The sequence below is a fragment of the Phoca vitulina genome, unplaced genomic scaffold (assembly GCF_004348235.1).
Source record: "Phoca vitulina isolate PV1807 unplaced genomic scaffold, GSC_HSeal_1.0 scaffold39, whole genome shotgun sequence".
Taxonomy (NCBI): domain Eukaryota; kingdom Metazoa; phylum Chordata; class Mammalia; order Carnivora; family Phocidae; genus Phoca; species Phoca vitulina.
In genome coordinates, this window is record NW_022589742.1 from 12318227 (window position 1) to 12345925 (window position 27699).

The 27699-nt window shown below is 42.3% G+C and overlaps 1 protein-coding gene across 1 annotated transcript in view; it reads left to right on the forward strand.

Annotated features, from left to right (window-relative positions):
* The window catches only part of GPC3 (glypican 3), a 400170-nt gene that overhangs the window by 333394 nt on the left and 39077 nt on the right, over nucleotides 1–27699 (forward strand). Inside the window, exon 7 of the mRNA XM_032428379.1 lies at nucleotides 18033–18192. Within this exon, the coding sequence (XP_032284270.1) occupies nucleotides 18033–18192 (160 nt within the window). The remainder of the gene's footprint in view (nucleotides 1–18032; nucleotides 18193–27699) is intronic.

Here is a 27699-nt window from a genome sequence, read left to right on the forward strand (position 1 = left end):
TTTTCCCATAGACTGCCCACAGAAACATTTGTCTTCTTTATATATTCGGGCTGTGTTTGGAATTTGCCTTTTTAATGTTTTTGTAAAAACAGGCTCCAAAATATTACATGTGGTGTCCTAAGATGCCTGTGGACTGGAACAAATAAACCTGTGAATGACCTAGCCCCGTCTAGAAGTCGGCCCGTGTTGAATTTGTACTCCTCAGACAGAAATCAGCATCATCCGTTTAAAGGAAAGACCGGAGCTATGTTCCAAACGCATTGGCTAGTAATATTTCTTCTGTAAGATGAAGCTGGAAATATGATGGAAGTTTCAGCAACACAACCACTTCATATGCTGAGTTTCCCACTCAGTATCCAGAGAGTCATTCACACAGCCCCTATTACTATTAACAGGAGGAGTGAATCTAACTCCCCCAGGAAATCATAACCTTCCAATATATTATTCATGGTTTAGGAATCATTTTGATTTTCTACCTCAAGAATTTAGCCAAATGAGAACTCTTTACTGAGGTCTTTTTTTTTTTTTTTTTCCCCAGTACTTCTTCATGTGCTAAAAGTCTACAGGCTCTTGTCATAGCAGAGCTAGCTACATTGCTTCTCCTTTCATGACTCACTTTCCCATCATCTGAGTGAGTACTGAAAGCAAATCCATGAGAGAGTCTTGTGGAAGATTAAGACCACTGAGACTTTGGTGTAGTAAGATATTTGATATGCTGGTATAATAGTTTTCAGGCAAGTTAAAATAGAAATAAAATAAAGGCTCTCCCTTAAGATTAAGATTATCGTAAGAAAATATCTTTTCACAGGAGTGGGCACCAAGTCATGTCTATAAAGAGTAGAGTTTTCCAGTGACCTCTTTAATGCCAACAATGGGAAATTTAGTTCTAAATTTGAGGCTGCAAATTCTTCCCAGTTGGCTGGTTCCCTTTTTTTAAATTTCTTTTTATTGAGATAAAATACACATACCATAAAACTCACCCTATTAACATGTATAATTTAGTGACTATTAGTATATTGAGTAAGTTGTACAACCGCCACCACTAATTCCAGAACATTTTCATTGCCTCAAAAAGAAACCCATACCTATTAGCAGTCACTCCCCTTCCCCCCTTCCCACAAGCCCCTGGCAACCACTAATCTACATTGTTTCCATGGATTTCTCTATTCTGAACATTTTAAATCAATGGCATCATATAATATGTGGTCCTTTGTGACTAGCTTAGCATAATGTTTTCTAGGTCCATGTTGTAGTAGGTATCAGTACTTCATTCCTTTTTATGGCTGAATAATGTTTGATTGTGTGGGTATACAGCACATTTTGTTTATCCACTCGTCCATTGATGGGCATTTGGGTTGTTTCTACCTTTTGGCTATTGTAAATAATGTTGCTATGAATATTGCTGAACAAGTATCTGAGTCCTTGGTTTCAATTCTTTTTAGTCTATATCTAAGAGTAGAATTGCTGGGTCATAAGGTAATTTTATATTTATATATATATATATTTATATATATTTATATATATACATATGATGCATATAATTTTATATGTATATTATATACATAACTTTATTAAGTTATATATAATAATTTAATTTATTGAAGAGCTATGAAACTGTTTCCCCAATGGTTGCACCATTTTACATTTCCGCCAACAATGTATGAGGATTCCACTGTTTCTATATCCTAACATTTGTTATTTTCTGTTTATTATTATTATTATTATCATTATTATACCATTTTAGTGAGTGTGAAATGATATCTCATTGTGGTTTTGATTTGCATTCCCCTGATGACTCATAGTGTTGGGCATATTTTCATTGGCCATTTCTATATAATCTTTGGATAAGTGTTTATTCAGATCTTTTGTGTATTTTTTTAATTGGGTTATCTTTTCATTTTGAATTACAAGAGTTCTTTAGATATTCTGGATACAAGACCATTATCAGATCTGTGGTTTGCAAAAATTTTTTCCCAGTCTTTCAGTTTTCTTTTTACTTTTTTGATACACAAAAGTTTTTCATTTTGATAAAGTCCAGTTTATCTATTTTTTTCTATTGTCACTTACACTTTTGCCTCACTCAGGTTCACAAAGATTTACCCCTGTGTTTTCTTCTAAGAGTGTTACAGTTTTTAGCTCTTACATTTTGGCCTTGGGTCCACTTTGAGTTAATTTTTGTATATGGTATGAGGTAGGGATCCAAAATAATTCTTTTGCATTTGGATATCCAGTTTCCGCAGTACCAGTCTTTTATTTCCTGTTGATCTTCTGTCTAGTTGTTCTCTCTATTATTGAAATTGGGGTATGGAAGTCTCCAGTTGCTATTTATAAATTGCCTGTTTTTCCTTTCAATTCTGTCCATTTTGCTTCATGTCTTTTCAAGCTCTTTTGTTAGGTACATATACATTTATAATTGTAAATTATTGGTATATTGACCCTTAAGCATTAGGAAAAAATGGCCTTATTTGTCTATAGCAACAATTTTTGTCTTAAACTATATTTTGTCTGATATTAGTATAGCCACTCTAGCTCTTTTTCAGTTACTGTTTGCATGGTATATTTTTTCCATCTTTTTGCTTTCAACCTATTTTTGTCTTTGTGAAATGTAGGTCTTATAGGCAGCATATAATTAGAACTCTGCCCTTAGACTGGAGAATTTAATCCATTTACACAATGTCATTACTGATATGATACGACTTACATCTGTCATTTTGCTATTTGTTTTCTATACGTCTGTGTCTCTTTTTTCCCTCTATTCCTCCATTACTACCTTCTTCTGTGTTAAATAGGTATTTTCTAGCTTATCATCTAATTCCCTTGTCATTTATTTTATTATGTTTTTAAAGTAATTTTCTTAGTGGTTGCCCTCTGGGTTATAATTAACATCTTAAATTATAGCAATCTACTTTGGATTGATCCCAATTTAATTTCATTAGTATATAAAACATCACTACTACATAACTTTGTTTTCTCTCCCCTCTGTGCTGTTATTGTCATACAATTTACATCTTATATAAGTGCATCCACACATATTTATAATTATTGCTTTATGCAATTATCCTTTAAAACCAATAGGAGAAAGTATTTGCTGAACAAAACACAATAATATTACTTGTGGAGTTACCTTTACAGATGTTCTCCGTTTTTCCTGTGCCTTTCGGTTATTGTCTAGTGTCATTTCATTTCAGCCTAAAGGACTCCCTTTAGCATTTCTTGAAGGGCACGTGTAGTAGTGACAAGCTCTCTCAGCTTTTGTTTATCTGGGAATGTCTTAATTTCTCCTTCATTTTTGGAAGGACACTTTTGTCAGATATAGAATTCTTCATTGACAGTTTTTTTTTTCTTTCAGTGTTTTGAGTGTGTTATCCCATTGCCTTCTCAGGTTCTTGGTTTCTGATGAGAAATTGGCTATTAATCTTCTTGAGTATTACTTGTACATGATGAGTTACATTTCTCACTGCTTTCATGGTTCTCTCATTGTCTTTGACTTTCAACGCAGTGATGTGAGAAATAATAGGCTTGGATAATTATTTAATATAGAGCTAGAAAGTGAAATTTCACAAAGCAATACAATGAAAGAGTATGCTTCTCTAAAAGCAAGGTAATGTTTCTAAGTGTACAGGTTTGGCCTGTATAAAGGAGATATTGTCTTAATGACAAAAGTGAAGGAACTATTTTCCCAGTTATGTTGATGGAAAATAGATCTCATTTCTGGCTGGTATACCTAGAATCAGAAACAAGTCAAGCTGGGGTAGGATAGAGCAGGACATGTTTTGGAAAGAAGAACTGGTTAGCATTAACAGCAGCCCCCTGCAAACCCCTGTGGTCCTCCAGCTTTTATATTACTTATTCAGATAATTGTATATTTGATTTCCATTAATAAAGGTATCTGCATAAGCATAAGTACCTAAGTGTGTGAATTTGTTGGGCACTTAGTCCCTGGTATTGTGGGTGGTGCATTTATAGCAGAAGGTCTCTGCACTGTCAACTCACAGATGGTAATGCTGGAATTTAGTTCAAGCTTGTAGAATCATTACATACAACTTTACCAATGGTTACACTGTATATGTTCCTGACTCTTTCTGGAAACATGAAAACACAAGATGTCCACCATCTGAAATGTCAGGGTAGTCCTTAAATATGGTTGCTATTTAAAGATGTATAAATTACAACCAGCCCACCAAATTTAATCTTTGGGACAGCAACATATTTGAAGTTTTGATTTAGTTGAAAGCCACCATGACTTAGGAATCCACCACTCAGTTTAACTAAATTGATCAAATGTCTAAATGTGTATAAGAGAGTAGGAAACAAAACGGAATTATGTTTAATTGAATGCAAATGCAAGGATTTCAGTATGACTATGTTTCTCTGAGATGTTTCAACTGGAATTACTTGGGAATAGACAGGAAGAGATGAATGGGAGAAAAGGAAGTACCTATATTTTGGTGGGTTGACTTATCCACTTAAGAGTAGATGAGATTGGGGTGCCTGAGTGGCTCAGTCAGTTAAGCATCTGACTCTTGATTTTGGCTCAGGTCATGATCTCAGGGTCATGAGATCGAGCCCCACGTCAGGTTCCCCGCTGGGCATGGGGCCTGCTTAAGATTCTCAATCTCTCTCCCTCTGCCCCTTCCCACACCCCTGCTCGCACACACATGCTCTCTCTAAAATTAATTAATTAAAGGAGTGGATGAGATGAGGACTTTGGAAGGTATTATTCCCCTACTTTCCCACACCTTCTAGAGAAGAACTCATTATGAACTATATATTTCTTGAGGACAAGCTCCATGTTCTTTCACTACCACTCACCCATGCCAACCAACCTGGCAGTTGGCTGCCGCATGCTCCCAGGAGTCATGATGTCCTCTTCCTAGCCTATGATTTGACCAGGTTTGGTTAAGGACCCAGGAAGAAGAACCTCATTGTCCACCTTCTGGACCTAAAGGCTTTTTGCAACTCTCAAGTCCCTTTGCCTCTTTCTTATCTTACCTGCCCTCAACTGATTCTCCTATGATATCCCCAAGGATCTGGCAGAAAGCTAGTGTTACTTGCAGCACTGATATGGTTGAAAAGTTCTACCAACTATTGCCTTTGTGGGCTTGCCATGCTCATTTGTAAAATGGGGCCATTGGAGCATATCATCTCTCAGGCCCTTTCTAACTCACTTACCATTCCAAGTCTATGACTTAAATCCCTTAGTAACATGTTGAATATAATGCTGAGCACTTCTGGGTACTGAAGACATCTAATACCTCCATTTCTCATACTGGACACCATTCTGTGGGAGGTGAGTTCTCTGCTTCCCAACCATCTCCTTCCCTGTTGTATCTAGCTAGGGCATACAGGTTGATTTCTTCAAAGGTGAAAATTACCATGGCTGTATCCACAAGTATGTTGATGCAACATGACATTCAGGATGTATGCATATTACCTGGTATATCAAAAGAGGTTAAACGTTGTGGAGGAGAGAAACAATTAACAAAATGTTAACTGTGACTAAAAGGAATCCCAGAGGATGGTGGAGAAGCCCATGTTAGAACAGGTCAAGACATTCTTACCTACTACGCTCAGTGAAGAGAAACAAAGAAAGGTGGGACCATAACTATGTGTTGGCTACAGTCTGTTATAAGCTGTCCATTTTCTCTCCCACACTTATATTCTCCTATTTCTGCAACTCCATCACTACTATCATCACCCAATAGCTTTGTGGGATAGGGAAGGAGTCCAGGTAAGACAGCCAGCCAAGCACTTCAGTTCCAGGAGCAAGCAAAGTGTATGTACCCCATCCACTAAAGAGAACCAACAGTGAAAATAATTCACCATAATCTTTACCGACATATACCTCGCCAAAATAGCATAGGATCAAGCCCTGCCCAGCACTGAGTACAAATTAGCTGGACTTGGTTCCATGATGCTCTTTCCAGACCTTGTGGTTAAATTCTAGTAAGCTTCTTAGGAAAAACAAGGGGCCTGTCTGAGGAACGGATTCATGTTTTCTGTGGGAGCCCATTTCCCTCTTGAGATTCTGTAGCCTAAAACTTGGAAAAGGAAAGGTTTGAAACTCTCTGACCTCCAAGCAAATAATAACTAGAAACTGGGAATCTAGTTTTTCATCAAGTCCCAGCTAATTTATTTATACCAGATGTACCAATTCATTTATTATACTTCAGAATAATGTAATTTTGCCGTAATTATCTGTAACCTATTTCAAAGCTCATATTTTTCAAATAGTATACCAGAGTAGGACAACTGTTTTCACTGAAAACCTATTTTTAAACCCTAATCTAGACCTAGTCTTTAAAGGAAGAAACCTTTGACAGGAAAACTAGAGGTATCTCAGTGATCCTCGGTGGGCCAAAGGCCTTCCAGAAGAATAGTGAACCATCGTTCTCCAGTCATTGAGGTTGATTCTTCAAGCCCCATGCTTGATGACATGGCTAACTGTGGTTCATACACAGAGGTTATTTTTAGAGGCAAGAATTTTCATTTCCCAAAAGTATAACCACAAGATGTCTATTTGGACTGAATCAGGTTTATACACTAGGACAATTGTAAAAGCTCAGACCATGCCTGTGTAGCCTCAGTTCCCTGAGGAAACGTGTAATATCTTAGTACACCCTCACCCTGGGACCCTTGCCCTCTGGCTGGCTGTGGCAATTCCTTTGGAAACCAAGTGGTGCTGGGGGGGGGTTCACAGATGTCTTCCAAGTAAGTTTTCCTTACAGAAACAGTTCTATTTTGTCCTTGTGGCTTTTCACGGTGATTTAAAACTGACATAGGGACAAGTCACTAATCTTCAACAGTGGTGGTAGCCCGAGTCAGATGTTTTCGGAGAGAAATTGGACCCGGTGGCCTACAGGGACCTGCTGCCACCACACCTGGCGGCTCAGCCTGAGCTGGCCCCTTCCCCAGTCTAGGCCCACCTTGACTCCAGCCTTATCACTGGCACCCTACTTCGTGGGACTTTTGGCCCCTTAAAGTGAGATTTAGTCTGCTGAGGCCAGAGACCTTAAAGGAAGGCATTACAGAGCCCAGAATTAACACACACAGGCGGACTAATCTAGCAAACAGAAGATTCACTGAGGATTGGAAGAGGCTCGCTGGTGGCCTTGGGAACCCCATCCAGCCACTTACTGCTTTGGTTCGCCGCATCCCTTTGGGTTAGTTGGTTCATTTGCTTTAAAAGATCAATTTTCTGCCTTCCTCTTTGACTTCACCCCACTTTTTTTTAAGTACGCTCCACGCCCAACGTGGGGCTCAAACTCATGACGCTGAGGTCAAGAGTCACCTGCTCCATGCCTGAGCCAACCAGGTGCCCCCAACTTCACCTCACTTTATCAGAGGAGGAGGCTCCCTCAACTGGGGCAGAATGTGGGACCTGCCTCTCAGGGTTGCCCTAATAAAGTGAAGGCTGGTAGTCAGTCACTTAGTCTCTCTGTACATCTGTCTAGCCTCAGTGTCTCCAAGGGCTCCCTGGCAGGAATCAGCTATTTCCAGACCTGAGCAATAGCAATGGCAGATCAGATCAGGGTTGCAGAGACGGAGATTGGGAGAAATCGTAAGTGGGGGAATCAATTGCTTATTTATTTTTGCTAACCCATTGGTTCATTCATTCTTTCAGTTAGCAAGCATTTCCTGAGTACCTTCCATGCCTCAGGCACTGTTTGGGTCCCAGGACCGTGGCCCTTCCCAGTTAATGATGGAGTACAGAAGCTCTCATCACCGACCCCACTCCAAATCCTACCAACCTTACAATAGCTACCCTTAAACAGGTGTCGTGCTAAAAATGGGTACATTGTCTCACATCTCTCTCTCTGTAACAATTCCCTGATTCGTAAAATGAAGCTAGTAATACTTGCCCTGCTGTCTCCTGGAGGTCCTGGATGGATCAACTGAAAAAACAGATATGGAAGTACTTTTAATTATAAAAATAATCCAATGCTGATCGTAATGACACATTAAGATGTTTTTGAGGGCCCTACAGTGTTCCACAGAATGAGCCCTACCCAGGCTGTAACTGAATGTCAACTAACACCAACAATTCAGAATTTGTCCCCTTCAGAGATTCAGATTTTAGAAATATACAGGTTTTAATATATACCATTGTGTGAACACTTACTGTGTGACAGACACTAAGCTCAGTGCTTTACAGGGATGACCTCATTTAATCCCCACAGCAATGCACTATGGGAGGTGGGTACAGGTATCATTATACCCACTTTATAGATGAGAAACATAAGGCTCTGAGGAGTTAAAGAACAACTTGTTTAGAGCAACAAAGCAGTAAATGATAGAGTCTGGATTTGAATGCAAGTTTTCTGACTCTCAAGTCTGAGCTTTTAACCACCGTGCTATACTTCCTCTTGGAAAAAAATAAAACTCTGTACAGGTCTAAGCTATTGGTAATATTCTTATAAATTTTTTATTTTCAAGCAGTGGACAGCTTCCTAAAACTGCAGAGAACCATTTCTACCACGGAGAGGGAGCCCCAGCGAAATAATTTTGTTTTTTGGTGTCTTTTTCTTTTAAGGATTTTATTTATTTATATGAGAGAGAGAGAGAGAGCAAGTGCATGGGTGGGGGGAGGGGCAGAGGGAGAGGGAGAAGCAGGCTCCCCGCTGAGCAGAAAGCCCCATGTGGGGCTCGATCCCAGGACCCTGAGATCATGACCTGAGCGGAAGGCAGACACTTCACTGACTGAGCCACCCAGGCGCCCCCCCACCGAAATAGTTTTCGTTGTAGCTCCAGTTCGCTGCTTTCACCTCCTGGTTTGTTTTACCAGCTAGACATTTATTTCATTGGGAGGACTTATTTGCACAAGTTTCAGTGCTCCGTTAACAAACACAAAGTAAAAATCGGGGGAGCTGGAAGTGGTAGAGAAAGTGTGTGCTATGAATAAGAGGCAGACACGGAAGCAAAGCCCAGACGAGCGCCTCTGGGTGTGGGTGGCCTTCTTACTGATTCCATATGGAAGCCCAGCCTCTAGCGGGTCCGTTTGCTCTCCATCGCTAACGTCTCTGCGTGCACCCTTAGTGCACAGACCCTTATCTTACTGGGAGCATCCAGATGGATTCCTCAGGGAGCTCTGGTGGCACAATCAGTTAGTGTGCGGTGCTCATATAGAAGTTTCCGCAGACTCTTAAAAAAGCTTCCACCCAGCCTTCTTTCTGGTACCTCTGAGTCTGCCCACGGAGTGTTAACTTGTTTTGCCTTACAGGGCATCTGTAATAAGCTTTTCGTGTCTGCTTCTGGGGCTGCTACCATTGCTTCTCCTCTCCTTCCTCTTCAAGATCGTCGTTATCCTCAGCAGCAGAGTTAACATGTTCGAGAACTTACTATCTTGCCAAGCAACGTGCGAAACACCTTCCACACCGTCATCTCTTTCTTTGTTCACTCATCCATTTAATGAATGTTTATCGAGCGTTTACTTTGCACCAAACACTGTGCTATATACACACTGGTAATCAAAACAGACCATTATCCCTTCTGTTAGTCTAGTGGAGGTGCAACGGGGGAATTTATCATTACAAACCGTGGAAAGTTCTGTGACAGAAGGCCACACGGGACTCTGAAAGGTGAGTGAATAGCATTATCCTCCGTTTTACAGGTAAAGAAACTGAAGCTCAGAGAGATTAAATAACTTGCCCAAAGTAACACAGCTCGTAAGTAGGCCGAGTGGAGATTCAAATCCATGCTGGTCAGATTCCAAAGCTCACACTCTTAACTGCGAGGCTTTATTGCCTCTCCAATGTGTGAAGTGCACATATAGCCATTAATTCTAGCCCTACGCATTGGGGTTCTGGCTTCATCTCAAATGTGTGGACTTGCAATTGTTTCCAATTAGTTGTGGCTGTGGTTTGGTGCATTTGTTCAAAGAAAGCGTGCACGCAAAACAGAGGTCACGTGCCCTAAGTCTTGTGGATGTGCACGACGTATAAATAATAAGGCATTCCAGAAAAGCTTTTGTTTCCCATTAGCTTATGCTACTCAAATGCAAACAGTAAAGCATGTGTTTACATTGCTGTGGACATGGAAATCTGGGCCCCCCAAAGCATTCCTTGCAGGTTGTATAAAGCCGAGCTTCCAAACAGTTCAAAATCAGTTTTGTAAGCCCAGCTTAATCGCTTTAAAATGTAACCTGGATTCCAGATACTGAAAAACTGCCCAGAGATAGGTATGTGAGTGGCCCAAGGAGACAAGACCAGCTAAAGCCTCCAGCTATGTACCAAACCTCATATTTGTAGATCTCTATTTTGTATCTGATCCTTTATTTTTAAAAAGCTAAAGAGCTTAAAGTCAAGAAAACGCGTAGCCATGTAACAGCAGTAATGGAATTTTTCATTCTATTCTAACCAGCTGTCTGAAGCTTTTCAAAACAAACCTGTTTGTGATGAGATGGTTTGGTTATTTAAGGCACAGTGGATGGCAAGGCTGGGAAAAACAAGTGAGAGGTATCCAGTGCCATTATCTCTCCCTCCCTGGGTCTCCCATCCAATAACAAAAGGCTCACCCATCAAGCTGTAGTTCACGGCCGGCATCCGAGAAGGTGGGATTGAATGGGAAATCATCTCAGGTAAAAGCAGTTCGGATGGCAAAAATGTGAAATCAAAGCCCCATTAGTTGATGTCTTTACTTAACACAGCATGTTTTTTTGTTTTTTTTTTTGGAGAGCTCTGGGCTTGGAAGCAGAAGCCCTTATTTTTAATGAGGCCTCCATCACTTACTCAGTGACTTGGTCAAGTCATGTCGCCTCTCGGAGTCTCAGAGTCCTCCCTTGCCGGGGGGTGGGGGGGGGGTGGGTAGAGAGGGATTGCAGTCTTCCTCATTACACAAATTGGTGGTGAGGAGTTGAGGATTCTGTGAGAGAACATATGTTAAGCCCTAACACAGTGTGTGGCTGATAAGGTTCATATCTTTGCAATCAAGATAATTTCAAGAGGCATGTTATTTATACCATACAGACAGATCAAGAGTTGCTGCTCTTGCTGGTCTAATTTCAGCATATTTGATCCCCCCTAAGAACAACAAGTATGTTCTTTGATCTTAGTTCTCCTGCCAACCAGGCACAAAAAGAGCTTTGGCCAAATCACATCGTCCCGTGCCACGGTTTTCTTTTGTTATCCTGGTTATGGTTTTAAGAACATGAAATTGCTGTATTCTAGCTATTTTTTTTTCTCTTACACTGTGGTTCTAATTTTCTTAAGTAATTATTCCAGGCTTCTTGGTTCCTTTTGTCACACAGCCCTGGGTACCTGTTCCAAAGCTAACTATAAATATTTCACTTTCTAATCAAACAAAGTCACTCACCTTTACACAAGGGTATTTTCATTAACTACAAAGACAAAAAGGTCATGATGTCCATACTTAAGTGAAAAGGAAATCATCAGACTGAATATACTTTTTAAAAAAAAAAATGGTTTGAAGAGCACGTGTTAAGGAATTCAAACACACATGAGGCTGAGGTGACTCTTTACAAACATGATTTCAGAGGGTTTCTGGGAAGTGGAGTGACACTGGAGCAGCCTTTCTTAAACGGGGAACTGTGCTTCACTCTCGGCAAGATGGCGGGAGACGGATCTAGTTAAAAATGCAGATCTGTAGGGGGGAGAAGGGGTGGGGGGATGGGTTAGCCCGGTGATGGGTATTAAAGAGGGCACGCTCTGCATGGAGCACTGGGTGTTATATGCAAACAATGAATCAGGGAACACTACATCAAAAACTAATGATGTAATGTATGGTGACTAACATAACATAATAAAATAAAATTTAAAAAAAATGCAGATCTGTGCTCTACCTCAGGCCCGCTAAATCAGCAGCTCTGTAGATGTGGCCTGGGAGCCTGAGTTTTTAACAAGCATCCTAGGTAATTCTTATGGACATTGAAGACTCGCTCCCATGGTATATAAAAATGTACATATCCTTTCCCTTATGTTTTTTTTAAGTAATCTCTACTCCCAACTTGGGTCATAAACTCATGACCCCGAGAGCAAGAGTAGCACACTTTACTGACTGAGCCAGCCAGGTGCCCCTAAAAAATGTATATACCCTTTGACCCAAGAATCCTACTAATGGGAAACTAAGGAAATAATCCAAAATATGGAAAGAGTTAGGTGAATGCTCCTGATGCTTCATCTTTATTTATAAGAACAAAAGAACTAGAAGTGATGTCAATATTCAGTGTTAGAGCATGGTTAAGTGAATTTCAGTAGTTTCCTTAAAGGCACCATGTAGGTGTTTTGTCATATTTAAAGAATAACAACGATTCTCTGAGGCAGGCATTGTTTTCCTCATTTCACAGATGAGGACACTGAGGTTTAAGAGAGAATAAGCGACAAAGTTAATAAGTGGGGGAAACGCTAATGAGGGGGAAATCAGGATTCTAACCCCAAGTCAGTCTGATTCTCAAATCCAAATTCACCAATGTAAAAATATAGGCATTACAAAGAAGTTTACCTTTAAAAACACAAATGTTGTTTATTAGAGTTTGGGAATTGGGGATTTTTTTTTTTTTAATTTCTCTTTCCTGTCGCCTTTCTCTATTATACTGATACTTACATGATTAAAGTATTAGATTATAAAATAAAAATTGATTGTATATTTAAGCAACTGTGGTAGTCTCATGCGGCTCAACCAGAGTTGCAGGGAGGCTAGGAGCTGTCAAAAAAGCTGGCTGTGAAAAAAGCTTGTGCGCTTCCTGCTAAGGTCTGCCAGGCAATGCGTGGCAGAAATGTCAGGCTTATGGAATGATGATGGGGGAAGTGGAGTGAGATAATCAGACCTGTGTTTTAATTATTCTGAGCCTCGGCTTTTAAAAAACTCACAGAATAGTGTCCTTTGAAAATGGTAAACAGTTAATCAAAAGCATTAGGCACCAAAAGTTAGCTGATTTGTGTGCAAGGCCCTCATAACTTTCTTTTTTATAAAGTGAGCGTGCAATCTAGAAGACATTGTAAAGAGTGAGAGAGGGAACAAAAAGGTCAATATTGTGAATTGTAATTAGCTGATTTGATTTCTGTGCCAAATTCTAGGCTGTACTAAATCCACGGTTCTCGCTGGCAATTCCTCATCCCTGACACATTACCCTTCTTTCAACACTCTGGAGCTTCAGACTCTTCTTTAGGACTTTTGCCTTAACAATAGTTTTCTAGGTTTAGATTTGTTTTGTCAGTGTGTGCGGGTTAGGCTCCTCAGCAGATGGCTGTGTGTAATGGTTTCAACATAAACTATAATCCTTCAATGTTGAGGTCGTCTCCAAAATGGGGGCCATTTAAGACTAAAGTAGTAATCTCGCTGACAACGTTTTAAAGGTTGTTGTTGTTTTTTTATTAATTGTACTTAAAAAAATTGAACTACGAGAGAATACTGGGGGCATCGTACACGAGGCTGGAAAATGGCCTCTCAAAGATTAGCTATCGATCTTAGGCAGGGTGGTCCAAAAGCATTTAGCTATTCATTCACAAGTTCTTCTATCATTAATCTGTGCTTTGGCTTTCTCATTTTCATGACGTTGTGGCAGTAGCTTTGAAAGAACTAAAGATACCACGCCCCTTTATTTTGCTACTGTGTGCCAGGCACTACCTTAAATGCACTGAGGTTCAAAGATGAAGAAGACTCGGCCCCTGGGCAGCTCACAGGCTAGTGGTAGAGCGAAGTCACGTGTATACTAAATAATGCCAGGTTGCGTACATGAAGTGTTCCTTAGGAGGTACAGACAAAGGAAGCAGTGGTGGAAGAAAGAAAGGGAGGACCGTAACGACCATCTGTGGTAGCCGGGAAGGCTTTATTAAGGAAGTGGCATTTGAACTTGGCTTGAAAGGATGGAGTGCTTTCAACACAGAGCAATGAGAACAGCCCATATTAGGTGCTCAGTTGATGTTTGCCGACGGGACTAGTGACAGGCGCAGTTATGAGATGTGCTTGAGAAATAGCAAGTTCTCTACTCTACATCTAACCACCAGTTCCCCTTAAGTGAACAGTTCTTACTCAGGTAATCTCACAACATACATGAAGGATGTATTTTTGAAAATTAACCTAGAAATGCTTATGTCAAAAGCAATTTTCTCACATAAAATAATGGTAAATGGCAGTTGGTCAAACTAAAGTGGTACTGTAGTCTAGATGAGCGGTGTTCAAACAATGGTTTGTGGACCCGGGTAATCCATGAAGCCTAGGGAGCCACGAGGTCAGAGTCACTTGCACAACAGTACCAAGGTGTTATTTTGCCTTTTTCACTGAGTTGATGTTTGCACCAATGATTTACGCTGTGCTGCTGACAGTCAAAGCAGTGACGCCAAACTGTACCGGTAGTCACCGTATTCGTCACCAGCACCCGGTTGCCAGAAAATAAAAGGCAGTTTCACTTAAGAATATCATGGCTGGCCATTAAAAAAAAACATTATCATGGCTGGGGCACCTGGCTGGCTTAGGCAGTGGAGCATGCAACTCTTGATCTTGAGGTCATGAGTTTGAGCCCCACGTTGGGCATACTTAAAAAAAAAAAAAAAAAAAAAAGAGTTATGGCCGAAGCAGTAAAAATGATTAGTTCATTAAACTATAACTCCTGAGTGTCCTTTAAAAAAATATTCTGTGTATATGGGGCGCCTGGGTGATGCAGTCAGGTCAGTGTCTGATTCTTGGTGTCAGCTCAGGTCGTGATCTCAGGGTCCTGGGATCGAGCCCCGCATCGGGCTCCATGCTGGGTGGGGAGTCTTCTTGAGATTCTCTCTCCCTCTCCCTCTGCCCCTCCCACTCGGGCTCTCTCCTCTCTCTCTAAAAGAAAGAAAGAAAGAAATCTTAAAAACAATATTCTGTGTACACTTAAGGTATTTCTGCTGCAAACCGTATAGCTGTGTGTCTCAAGGAAAAGCACTTGTAAGATTATTTAAGCTATGAACTAAACTGGCCTCATTTTCAAGCAATGCTATTTTTATTTGAAATAATGACTGACAAACTATGGTTATCCAGACTTGAGTATTTGCGAGACATTTTCTCTGAAAAGAACAAAGAGAGCCCATCAGTTAAAGGAAAAGCTGATAGTATTTGTTACTAATGATAAAATTTAAACTTTCAAGAGAAAAGCAAAATTTTGGAAAACATGTATCTGCCACCATGACCTTGAGAGCTTCCCAACACTTAGACTTTTTCTAGTTAGATTGGAGGTGATGTAATTAATGAATGTGATTTTTTTTTTTTATGTATCATATAATGAAAGGTATTAACATTCGGAAGACCCGCATAGCTCAGTGAAACAGTATTTTTGGATGACCCAAGTATGATGACACAAAATGGGTAAAAGGTCCATTCAAAGTTCAGAACACACCAATGGATTTTAATGTAACAGAACATGAAAAGTTGATTCATGTGGTTTCATATTCCACATTGCAACTAACTTTTCCCACTTGAGGTTTTTATGAAGTATCACTGAAAAATATCCACAGTTATCTGGAAAGGCTACTAAAATACTTTCCTCTTTTCCCACTACATATCTGTGAGACACTGGAATTTGTACAAATATTTCAATCAAAACAACATGTAACAACAGATTGGATGGAGAAGCAGATAAAATAATCCAGCTACCATATTAAGCTGGACTTTAAAGAGATTTGCAAAAATGTAAAACAATGCCACCCTTCCTTCTAACTATTTTATGTCAGGGAAAAATATATTTCTTTTTCATTAGAAAATGTTATTTATGTTAACACATCATGGGTTTATTACTGTTAAGTTTAAACTAGTTATTAAATCTTTTTTACATTTCTCAGTTATCATTTCTAAGATGGTAAATGTCAATAGATACAACTTGTATAAACAGAAGTTCTCTGGGATTCTGAACAAGAATACAAATTTTGGTCCTGGGACCAAAAAGGTTGAGAATCACTAGGTTAGCTTATCCTAGCCTATGCATCTATAGTATACATTTATTTTTTTAAAAATTGTATTTATTTATTTGTCAGAAAGAGAGTACAAGCAGGGGGAGCGGCAAGCAGAGGGAAAAGCAGGCTGCCCGCTGAGCAAGGAGCCCAATGCGGGATTCGATCTCAGGGCCCTGGGATCATGACCTGAGCCGAAGGCAGACTCTTCACCAACTGAGACACCCAGGCGTCCCAATACATTTATTTTTTTAAAGATATTATTTATTTATTTGAGACAGAGAGAGAGAGAGAAACCACAGGCATGTGGGGGGGGGGGAGAGGGAGAGGGAGAAGCAGGCTCCCTGATGAGCAAGGATCCCGACACGGGGCTCGATCCCGGGACCCTGAGATCATGACCTGAGCTGAAGGCAGATGCTTCACCGACTGAGCCACCCAGGCGCCCCTATATTATATACATTTAGATGTGTAGGATGAGTTGGGGTGGGGAGGGTCAGAGAGGGGATGCGTTAGAGGCAGTAGGGTGGAGATGGTGCTAGAGTGGGAGATGGTAGGTAGCTTGGCTTCTCCAACACCATTAGAGGTTGCTGGACTTTTCTTTGTTTGCTTGAAAAAAGAAACAAACCCACAGTCACATTTCTCTATGGTATATAGCCTGTTCCGTGTAGATCTTGGGGTAGGAGCTAAATCACAAGTGGAGAACATGAAAGTATACTTTGCAGTGACAATGAACACGGATAATAGAAACCACAAAACCAAGATGTGTCCATATATGCATTTTTTTTTTCTGGATACCTCTTGTACAATCACAAAAATCTAGCTTTTGGTAGATCCAGCATCTTTTGTTGGCCATTATTTAGAAGTACGAGGTGGGTCCAACTTTTAGGGCTGCAAATGGGTGGTGGGGCAGGAATAGAGGACACTGGAATACAGCCGTGGTGAGAGATGGCAAGGAAAAGTACATGGGGTCTAAGAACTGCTCTCAGAGACCATTCATACTGTGAGATGGGCTCCTGGGTCAGTGGAGAGATGTGGGGGAGTTGGGTGTTCGGGCGCCTGGGTGGCTCAGTCGTTAAGCATCTGCGTTCAGCTCAGGTCATGATCTCAGGGTCCTGGGATCGAGCCCCACATTGGACTCCCTGCTTTAGCAGGAAGCCTGCTTCTCCCTCTCCAGCTCCCCCTGCTTGTGTTCCCTCTCTCGTTGTCTCTCTCTGTCAAATAAATAAATAAAATCTTAAAGAAAAAAAAAAAAGGCGTTGACCACATAACTGAAAAGCCAGACACTGAAGAGCAAAACAGACATGCCTCTTAGTAGGCATATTATCTACAACAAAGCAATGTGAATTTCAAACCACCTTATGGAAATTGTGAAGGAGGGAGAGATTTTTAATTTTTCTAGTGATCAAGGCATGGCACATTGGCAGTTAATTGTAAGTATGTATTTAAAATGTGTGTAAAATGCCATTGCTAGGCTCTTCATCTGGTGTGAAGCATTTGTTGTTTGAATTTAATGGAAATATCATTGTAGGAGGCTTCCATAGGGATCTTTCCTGATCTTGGTGTCCTCTCAGCCTATAAATATGTTTAGTCTGTCACATCTTAAGTTTCTCATCAGTGAGGTCTCCTACCATGGAGGCTTTCGGGGACTTAAATACCATGGTATGGAAGGTCTGATGCAGTATACACTGGCTACTGGGTGGTGGAAGTAGCATGGAGGAGTAGAGAATCATATCAAATGCTATGGAACATTCCAGAAGTATAAAACTCCAAAGAATATAAGCAGTTGGGACGCCTGGTAGGCTCAGTTGGTTGGTTTCAGCTCAGGTCGTGGTGATCTCAGGGTCATGGGACCGAGGCCCACCTCGGGCTCCAGGCTCAGCAGAGAGTCCACTTGGGACTCTTTCTCCCTCTCCGTCTCCCTCTGCCCCTCCCCCGTGCTCTTGCTCTCCCTCTCTCTCTCTCTTTCCCTCTCAAATAAATACATAAATCTCAAAAAGAAAAAGAATATAAGCAGTTTACCTTACCTACATTTGAAAATGGCTTTTTAAAAGCTTCTGTGTAACTCATTCAACATTTTTTAATGCCTCCTGTTCGCAAGACGCTGTTTAGACCTCCCTGAGAAATCTAAATTGCTGCTACATTTCTGGTCATTTCTTTCAGCTCCTGAGAACCATGTCTGTGCCCAAAGGTAGAGTTCTGGATAAAAACCTTGACGAGGAAGGGCTTGAAAGTGGCGACTGTGGCGACGATGAAGACGAGTGCATCGGGGGCTCAGGGGATGGCGCGATGAAAGTGAGGAACCAGCTCCGCTTCCTTACAGGTGCGTGGGCAAAAGCCGGCCAGCGTCCGAGCCAAAATAGCCATGCTCGCAGATTCAACTCCAGTTGCCTCTGCTCTCTCTCACTTTCCGAAAGTCCCCACACCCTACGGTGCCATCAGCTCTGCAAGAAAATACTACACTCTAGAAAAAACAAAGTTTTCAGGTAGCCATTTTTTTTTTCCCCCATCCCTGGACCTGGGTGGATGAAAAGGGTAACTTCCTGTTTTTGTTTTTGTTTTTGTTTTTTATTGTCTAAAATGAACTGACCAAATCAGGTGGCTCTGTTTCCCGTTGGACATTCCTTGGTTCTTCTCAGTTATAAAAAGCAACGCAATCTTGGGAGTGTAGTGAACACCAATAATGGGGTAACTTCGGAAGGAAGCATAAACATACTGCTCTTGTTTCTGTCTTCACACCATTGCCCGCATTTATTTCCGTATAGATACCCCTCTTTTGTCCCTTCTTAAATTACACCCATCCCTCCACTGTATGTTAACTATACTAGAATTAAAATTTAAAATTTGCATTTTAAGTATGATACAGTGACAAAAAACTAGTTTTGGGAGTAGAGCAAACGTGTATTTGCATTCTGGCTCCCTTCCTCCTAAGTCTTCACTCCCTCGTCCGTCAAATGGGGATCAATACCCTAACTTCATAGGACTATTGGAGGATTACATCAAGAGGGAAAGTTTGTAAAGCATCTAGCCTGGTACCTAGCACATACTAGGTGCTCCATAATTGTTGGTTTCCTGGAATGAAGTTTTTCACAACCATCTCAGTCCACACGCATCCCCCATCCTCTCTGAATTGCTGAAACAAACTCTGCCATTGCTTTCAAGAAGTAGTCTGCAGTGGCTCCCAAGTTCCATTCCTAGGGCATAACATGATCACTCAGAGGCTGGCATCTTATAATAAGTAAAAATAATAGAAGCCAATGTTCTCTGGACATTAACCAGGCTCCAAGCGCTGCGCCGGAACTTTGCCCGCATTGTCTTGTATTGTTTCCACTATGAACGACGAGTGGTTATTTTTCCCACTTTACAGATGAGAAAACTGATGATGGAAGAGGTAGAGTAATTTCCTTAAGGTTGCGTGGTCACTAAGGGCAGAGTCAGGATTCAGAGCCAGGTAGTGAGATTTCAGAGGCCTCTCTTTGAATAACTCTACTCTGATCTCTTCTTTCTCTGCTCATCTAGACAATTGTAAAAAGACTGAAATCTGCTTTGCATTTTGCCACCCAGAACAGCTTTCAGTCATCTAAAGGCTGCCCAGATGATTCGCCAAAATATTAACTGGCTCCAGCATCGGTCCTTGGGACACACCACTTTTCATCCTTCTCCAAAAATGTCCCTGCCTACCCCTCCTCTCACTTTCCTGCCTATACGCCACCTCCCTATCCATTTCAAAACGCTACTCCACAATTCCATGGCGACTTAACTTTTTAAAACAGTGTTTGGTAGGGGACCTTGTGAAGGGCCTTTTCAAAATTTAAATAGATTACATCCGCTGGTTTCCCTTTGTCCACATTGCACATTTATCCTCTCAAATAATTCTAGTCAATTAGTTAGGCATGATTAACCCTAAGTGCTTTGTAAACTGTAAAACACTACACAAATGGTGGTTAATTTAATTTAAGGAAAAATGATGCTTTACTCCCAATAGGTTCCACTTGCATAACATGTTCAGCGATCCTACCAGCCTGGCGCTCCCTAGGTCCCCTTTGAAATGCTTCTCAGGGAGAGGAGACTTACTGGCAATCTGCCAGGCTCATGGCACAATAGCTATTTGGAACAACAAGCTCTACACTTTGGTCAGCTCTTACACAATTTTACCCCAAATCTGGGCAGATGCCATCTGGTCCTGGTGATTCATCAACATCCACTTAGTCAACCAGACTTGGAACACTGTGTGCGTTTACTGCCATCTCACTCAGAACTTCCAAAGTTTTCCTCCAAAACACAACTTGGGAATAAAAAAAATAATAATAATAACAAGGATCAGAGGAGGGTTAAGACCCTCTTTTATCTCCCTCTCGTCCCAGAACAGACCTTTTACTCTTTTACACCGTAACTAGCAAGCGGTCCCCCTGGCTCACTGTCCTGGCTCACTTCTTCCCTTGTTTTGCTGCACTGGATGAAATGCAGGACACCTCTCTTCCTGACTTTGCTCCCAACTCCCATGTGTCCTAAGGCAAGCCCCCTTCCTCTTCTTGAAAGTCCGTTTCTCCATTCGCGAAACAAAGAGAATGCCCCATGCTCGTGGACCATGCTGGGACGGCCAATCCATGATCATGTTCCTCGATTTGGCTTGAGTCCCTGGCAGGGTGCTTATTGGAGTCTCGGAGACATCTTCTTTAGAGTTTTCTTCTGACCTCGTAGGTCCCCTGCTTTCTTCATTTTTCTTGGGTACGTAAGATTGTGGCAATTCAATATCATCATCATCATCATCATCATCATCATCATCATCAAATCATCCATGCAAAGCATTTGGCTCGGTTCCTGGCACCTAGTAAGCACTCAAAAAATGCTATCTACTCTTAAAACGACAGGTCCATTGCTGCCTCTACTGACCTCTGGGAGCTCAGAGAGCCTGCAGATGTAGCTTAGAATTAGCTTGTTTTATTAGTTTGTTCACTTAAGACCCATAAAAGGCGATTAAAACCAAGTAACCAACATTCAGCAATGTCCCCAATACCCCTTGCTACTCCAGGTGGGCTCGGTGGCCCAGCAACATCTTATCATCTGGGAGTCTGTTAGAAGCGCAGGCGCTCGGGGCCCACCTTGAGACCCACCCAATCACAGGTCATTGTTAACGAGAGCCCCTGGTGGTTTGTCGGCAGCCCTTATCACCTTCTGATTGAGCACTTGCAGCATTTAGGTTTCATACCTGAAGCATCTAAGAAGCCACTAAGCTGGCCCACGGGGAGCTAAGTGTTCCAGGAGGTAGAAAAGAGGCCTGAGGCCCAGTCACCCACATGGTAGATTAGGACACTTGGGTTCCAGTTGCAGCACGTTTCCTCCCAGTGGGACCTGGAGCAGGTTATGTAGTGCTCTGAGCCTCAGTTTGTCCAGCTGTAAAGTAGGGATGTGCATCCTCACCAACCTCAGTGAGTTGTGGAAATCAAAGGTGATGTTGAGCGTGAAAGTGCTTTGCAACCTGTTGAGCTCTACAGATATTTATAACAACCAGGAGACTGTTACTATGAATCCCCAAATCTCTGGAAGCTCTCTGGCTTTCTCAGCATCCCTAGCTCAACACGTATTTTCTGCGAAGATAGAATTGAGCCCATGAGTTAGGAAATGCTTTTGGACTGAACACCATGTTCAGACTCCCTTCCAAAGACAGACCAGCCGCTGTGGAGCTGGTGCAGTAAACTGTCTTGTTGCCGGGCTGCCATCAGCCTTGTTCCCAGTTGCTGGTCTTGTCAAAGCCCTTATTGTAAGCTGCTTGGGAAGCTGGCTACTCCCAGCACTTTGGCTGGGGCTGATTCCTGAGAAGCTTTGCAAGCTCTGGCCAGGTGTCCCTAGCCAAGACATGATGACTAAGCAACTTAAGCATCTGCCCCCTCTCCGCCAAGTCCCCACTCTCACCCACACAGAAAACCACACGCACATGTGCATGTACTCATGTAGGTGCATGCACGCGAGCTCACGCGTACGCAAACACACACACACACACACACACACACACCTGCTCTTGGAAACAACTGAAACACTCTTACAAAGCCACCCAGCAAGAAACACCCATTTCGGGGATCTATTACCACTCCCTCACCCCCTTCCTCCCTGGGCTTGTTCTTGCTCCAGCTTGCACTGTTCCATGGGTACAGCCAGAACATTCTGATGAGCCTAATGTCTTTATCACTGCAAGTCAGAAAAAGAAGATAATCTTGACTCAAGCTGGGTCAAAGACAGTGGGAAGTGATCACGGATGCCGTGGAAGCTTCGTTCTTGGGAGGAGAGAAGTGGAAACAGGCCGGAGAAGATAAACACGTGCCCAGTTGCAACGCAGGACTAAGGTAGCTCTAGCCGGTTGGTGGTGAGCTGAGGAGGAGGCTTCACGAGACACGTCTTGGGCTCACAACTTGAACCAATGCTAAAACCAAATGGATGTTTCTTACCCATTTAAACAGATGTTTCTTGTGGAAGTGTTCGCCCTCAAGAAACTTTCAGTTTTGCCATGTCAGTGTGGGGGCTGAAAAGAGAAAACCTGCCACTTGTTCCCGGGCTCGGGGTCAGGGTGAAGGTGAAGTCCAGGCCCAGGCAGGTCCCTTTTGCCGTTCAGCGCTGTCGCGTCCAGGCGTTGCGAGGGGAAGCAGCTGTCCGCTCCGCCCCACCAGTCACCTCCTCCCAGCGGTGCTGGAGCGAAGCCATTAAGACTCACAGCTGTGAGCCCCATGAGTCTCTACACTCAAGATTTCCTCCTTGCTGTTACTTTACAATCTGGAGGCAAAAGAACAACTAAAACAACACAAAACAGGACCAGCATTTAGGAAATAGGAAATATGTCTTTTAGGCCAGTGATTTTCATTCATTTTTTTAGTGCATCAAGTGCAACCTTATATTTTGACTTGTAGCAAGCCTGCGCACGTAAGAGGAGGTGAAGGACACTTCGATAGCTTACCTCTTCTGAGTTGTCAAGTCAGACCTTCAGAGCACAGGCTGGCAGTCACCTTGTATGAATAAATTCATTAATGGCTTGGTTTGGTGAGAAGGATAAAACCAATGGAGGAACTGTATCATGGGCCTTTTCTCAGGGGTGACATCTGCAAGATTATAACATTTTCGACCAAATCACGTAGCCTGCCAAAGAATAAGTAGAAAGTTTGTAGAGGAATGAAATGTCTTGGGGGCTTTTTTATGGGAAAGTTGTTGAGTCCTGTTCAGAGATCAAAATACATGTGGATACAGTAATATATCTATTTATACCACCTTATTGGTCATAAGTCCAGGAATAAATTATGGCACTTTTCCCAAAACGTATTCTGTAGTTTGATAGTATTACTTCCTCTGCACACTTTGCTTCTCACTAAGTAACCCGCTCTCAGAATTCTCAGGAGCATCTTGTAGTGACTCCCTCCCACCTTCTTTCTTGGGATATCAGTCCCTCAAACATGTGACCCCAGTGTAAGGGGACCTCATGTCACTCACTATGAGGTGGATCCCATCTGATGGATGAACACCATACCCTTCTTCCTTCAGGCTGCTGACACTTGGGACATTCAGGGAGGGAAGGGCATTTCATCTACAGAGTCAAACAGTCTCTGTTCAGCTTCTGCCCCTTGCCAGTCTTGTGACCTTGGACAAAGTCACTCAGCTCCCCTGAGACTCGGTTTCTTCCTCTATAAGAATAATGTTGAAATATTTCCTGACCTGCAGGGGCACCCGGGTGGCTCAGTCGGTTGAACATCCGACTCTTGGTTTCAGCTCAGGTCATGATCTTGGGGTCCTGGGATCGAGTCCTGCATTGGGCTCTGCACTCGGCAGGGAGTCTGCTTAAGATTCTCTTTCTCCCTCTCCCTCTGGCCCTCACCCACCACTCTGTGCTGTCTCATGCTCTCTCTCAAATAAATAAATACATCTTTAAAAAAATATTTCCTAACTTGCCCACTTCAAAAGTTGTTGAATGAAACACAGGTGACAAAGGACATAAAAGTACTTTATAAACTGTAAAGCAGTTTCTCATTTGGGGTAATATTGTTAATATTGTGTAGTACCATTGGGTTATAAGTTTTAGTTGCCAAAAGCCTGTAGCTAAAATTAGAAAAATTAAGTCCCCAATGTTCTGGCCAGCAATTTTCATTATAATATGCTCCTCCTTCTCCATCCCCAAGATGGCGTTTTCAGTTACTCATTAACTTGTTTCTAGCTCAGTGAGAAGGTATTTCAACAATGACAAATATGTCTGCTGAGTTGTGCAAATAACCACAGTCACAACAGTGGTAGTCACCTACATCTTGAAAGAATCACAGCTAGTTATGTTTTGTTTTCTTTGGTGTTAGTGGGACAGTGAGGGCAAGGGTGGATGAGTTGGGGAAGGTCAAGAAAGGGCCTGTGATTTTTTTTTTTCCATTCTATCTCGCTCTTAGCTCTAAGCAATCTGCTTTCATGCCGTGATCTTTTCGAGAACAAACGCCGTAGGGAAGCCGAAGGAAGCAAAGCTTACTATAATAGCACTTCACGCAGATACAGACCAGGGGGTTTTTGCTCATAGATGGACGAGACAGCCAATCTCATCTCTCTCCAGAGCTTTGGGCAGTTTCCATGGCTCCCAGAGACGGATTTTGATGTGAGCTTTAACAGTGAGTGATATTGCCTGCCTGTTCAGTACGTGTACCCAGAAAAGATCCTTCTCCATGCTTTAGTGTCACCTAAGGAATTAGTGCAGGTAAGCTGGTGACAGATGAGAGTAAGGGAAGGTAAAAACTTTCCATAAAGTTACCATAACATGAGATGCTTGAAGGAGTGTGTTTCTTATTATTCGCGAGGAGATGTTCAGGGGTTCACTTTTCTAGGCCTACTGCCCTGGGAGACTTTCCTGCCTGAGCCATTAGGCTAGGAGGCTTTTATCAAGGGTAATGCTATGATAGTTAGACTTGCCGGTGGGCCTTACATGGAACTCTAAGAATTGGGGGAGCATTAGGGGGGTGTGAACAATTTGTGGCCATTGTATTACACTTTACGATCAGTTTCAAATTAAAAGGAAACTTGAATATATGAATTTGCCTAAATGGTGCAACTGATTTTCTCTGGATGAAGCCATGTTGGCCAATTTAGCAACCGCATCGACTAAATTGTGGTCATCTAGTATGATAGAAGGGAACGGGAACGAGAGATTCAGCACAGCTGGTAGAACACTGGAGGAGGAACCAGCAGGAGGGGGGCAAGCCCAAAGCCTCTAGCTGAGCTGAAGCCATCCCTGGAGGAGAACGTCCACAGGGGATCTGGGAAAGCAGGGGTGTATGCTATCAACTGGGCAGTGCTCCCCTGCAAGAAGAAATACCATCTCAGAAAGAGAGAAAGACGTGATGTCTAATTAAACCTGTGCAGTGGCCCTGAACGATGGTCTCTTGCATGAACCCAATCAGAAGAGCCTGGTGTAGCGAGGAATCATGAGCCTGCAGAGCAAGACAGCAAGTTAGGGGTCAGGGGCCACCAGTCCCGGGGGCCGCACATGGACATCAGATCTGAGGCCAGGCTGAGGTCCTGCTCTGACGGGAGGAGGGACTAGGAGCCACCAGAGGCTTTGCGGTGGCCGACCTTCCACGAAACCCCTGAAATGCCACACACAGGCACGTATGTCCGCACACGCACGTGCACACACACGCGTCCTCAAGGCTCTCTTTCCGATTCGCATCATGCTGTCCTTTAACTTTGGTTAATATGGCAAGGTGTAGCCAATTATCTTCCCCCCCAATTATTTGCCTGTGGCAGGTGCAAGGAGGGGTCCAATTTGCTTTGGTAGGAATGAAGTTACTGGCAAGTTTTTGTTTGGTTAGTTGTTTTTTGTTTTTTGTGTTTTTTTTTCCTGTTTGGTTAGTTGTTTTGAAAGGAAAACTTGTTATAGTGCCTGCCTACGTACACACCTGGCTAAGAGATGCTTAATGATCCAGTAAAATGATCCACGGCACTTACAGTTCTTAACATTTCTAAATATACTTACTGAATTTTAAAAACTGCCTTTTGATCTTTTTTTTTTTTTTAACAATCCTAATGGGTATGGGTGAAGGTAAATAAGACTTTAAGGTGAGAATGGGAGACCAGTGCATACAGAATCTCATAATTTGTAGCCCGTTGATGAACTTGAGCAGTAATATAATTACTGAATAAATGAAAATCGGTAGAGGCTATTCTGTAAATTCTGGTGCCAGAGAAGAGTCTATGCCAGAGCAGAGAGCAATCTCATTAGCAACTTCAGGTTGGGGTTCAGAGCAAAGTAGTGTCCTTGACTAATGATGAGCTCCTCAGAGGGTAGCAAGCAAGTCTTTTTCATCGTATATATACACTTATCAGCTCCCGGTCACCAACCTCTGCCCGCCCCCCGCCTTGCCTTGTAATTGCCACTTAATAGGTGTTCAATAAATATTTCATTTATCCATATGCTGTGTTTACGTCTCAGAATCTGCTTCCTTTTGCCTCATATTTGGCAGGTTTTAACCTCACTGCTTCTTTAATTAGCTTCCTCAAAGTAGCCTTTGGCTTCTAGCAGCTGAAGTTGTGAACAGAGAGATTGGTGATCCCTGTTCTGGTCAATATGGGAGTAGGAGCTCCTGTGAGGCGGGCAGGACATGCTGGGTGAGTCGTCATATGTCTGTAGTCTAGTGTACCTCTTGAGGAGAGTGAGCAGGATGGTGAAGAATCTGCAAGCAGGTTTAGTGGAAAGATAGAAGAAGTAGTGATGTTCAGTCTATACAAGAAAAGAATTAGGGAATGTGAATGTTGTCTTCTAATATTTTGAGGTCTTGCATGTGGAGGATGAAGGTAGATCTGGAGCCAATACGTGGAATTTACCAGGAGATCTATTTTGATTGAGAAAAGGGTGAACTTTGTAACCCGTCGAGCTGTTTCTCAGTGGCATGGATTGCTCTAGGGAACCATCAGCTTCCTGACTCTGGAGATATTTGACTAGAGATTAAACAACCATCTAACAGAAAGATTGGCTGGGTGAGGCTGGGGTGGGATGTCAGAAAGTGAGCAGATACCTACATCATGGGCTCTTGACTTCCATGGTCCTGAATAGCTCGGAGATGCTATGGTTTTATGATGATTCAATCATGCAAAGAGAGCGAAAGAGAACCAAGATAGTGGAACAAACCAATGAGGCAATTTTTCTGGCCGGGGTTGGGGAGGAAAGAGAAAGGGAGAAGTTATTCTCTCTGGTTGTATTTGAGCACATGTCACCAATTATGAGTTTCTGTAACCTTTTTCCTAAGCAAATGGATCCTGAGGAATGACAGATTTTTCCAGGGAGTAGTTCCTTTCAATATCCTCTCTGTCACTCATAGCCTCTAGAACTCCAGTTCTCATCTCTCCCCAATCATTTGCAGGCTTGTGGCCTCCCTGCCCCTATGTTATAAAAAACAAACTGGGCCACAGCCCCTCCTCCAGCTATGAGGTTAGCCCAAATGGCAGAATGGTCAATATCAAGGTTGTCTGGTCCACACCAGTCTCCCGCACCACCCTCTCCCTTCTGACCCTGGCCTCACAGAATAGACCAGGGCATCTCAAGTTATCTGCGGGAAGGACTGGGAGGTGGGGGGTTTGTTCCTCCTGAATCTGTCATGGACCCATAGTTTTATAAAATATAATAAAAATGAATTGCTACAAAAAGGAAATCACAAAAAGGCCTACAAAAAATAAGCCACAGTTTTTAACTAGGAGACTCAACAGACCTAAAAAATCTCTCTGTCAAATTGCTATAAAAATTGCCAAGTGCTTACTTCCAATTTCTGTGCTTGTCTTCTCACAGACTGGCAAAAAATAGCAGAGCAGCAGACCCCACTCTGAG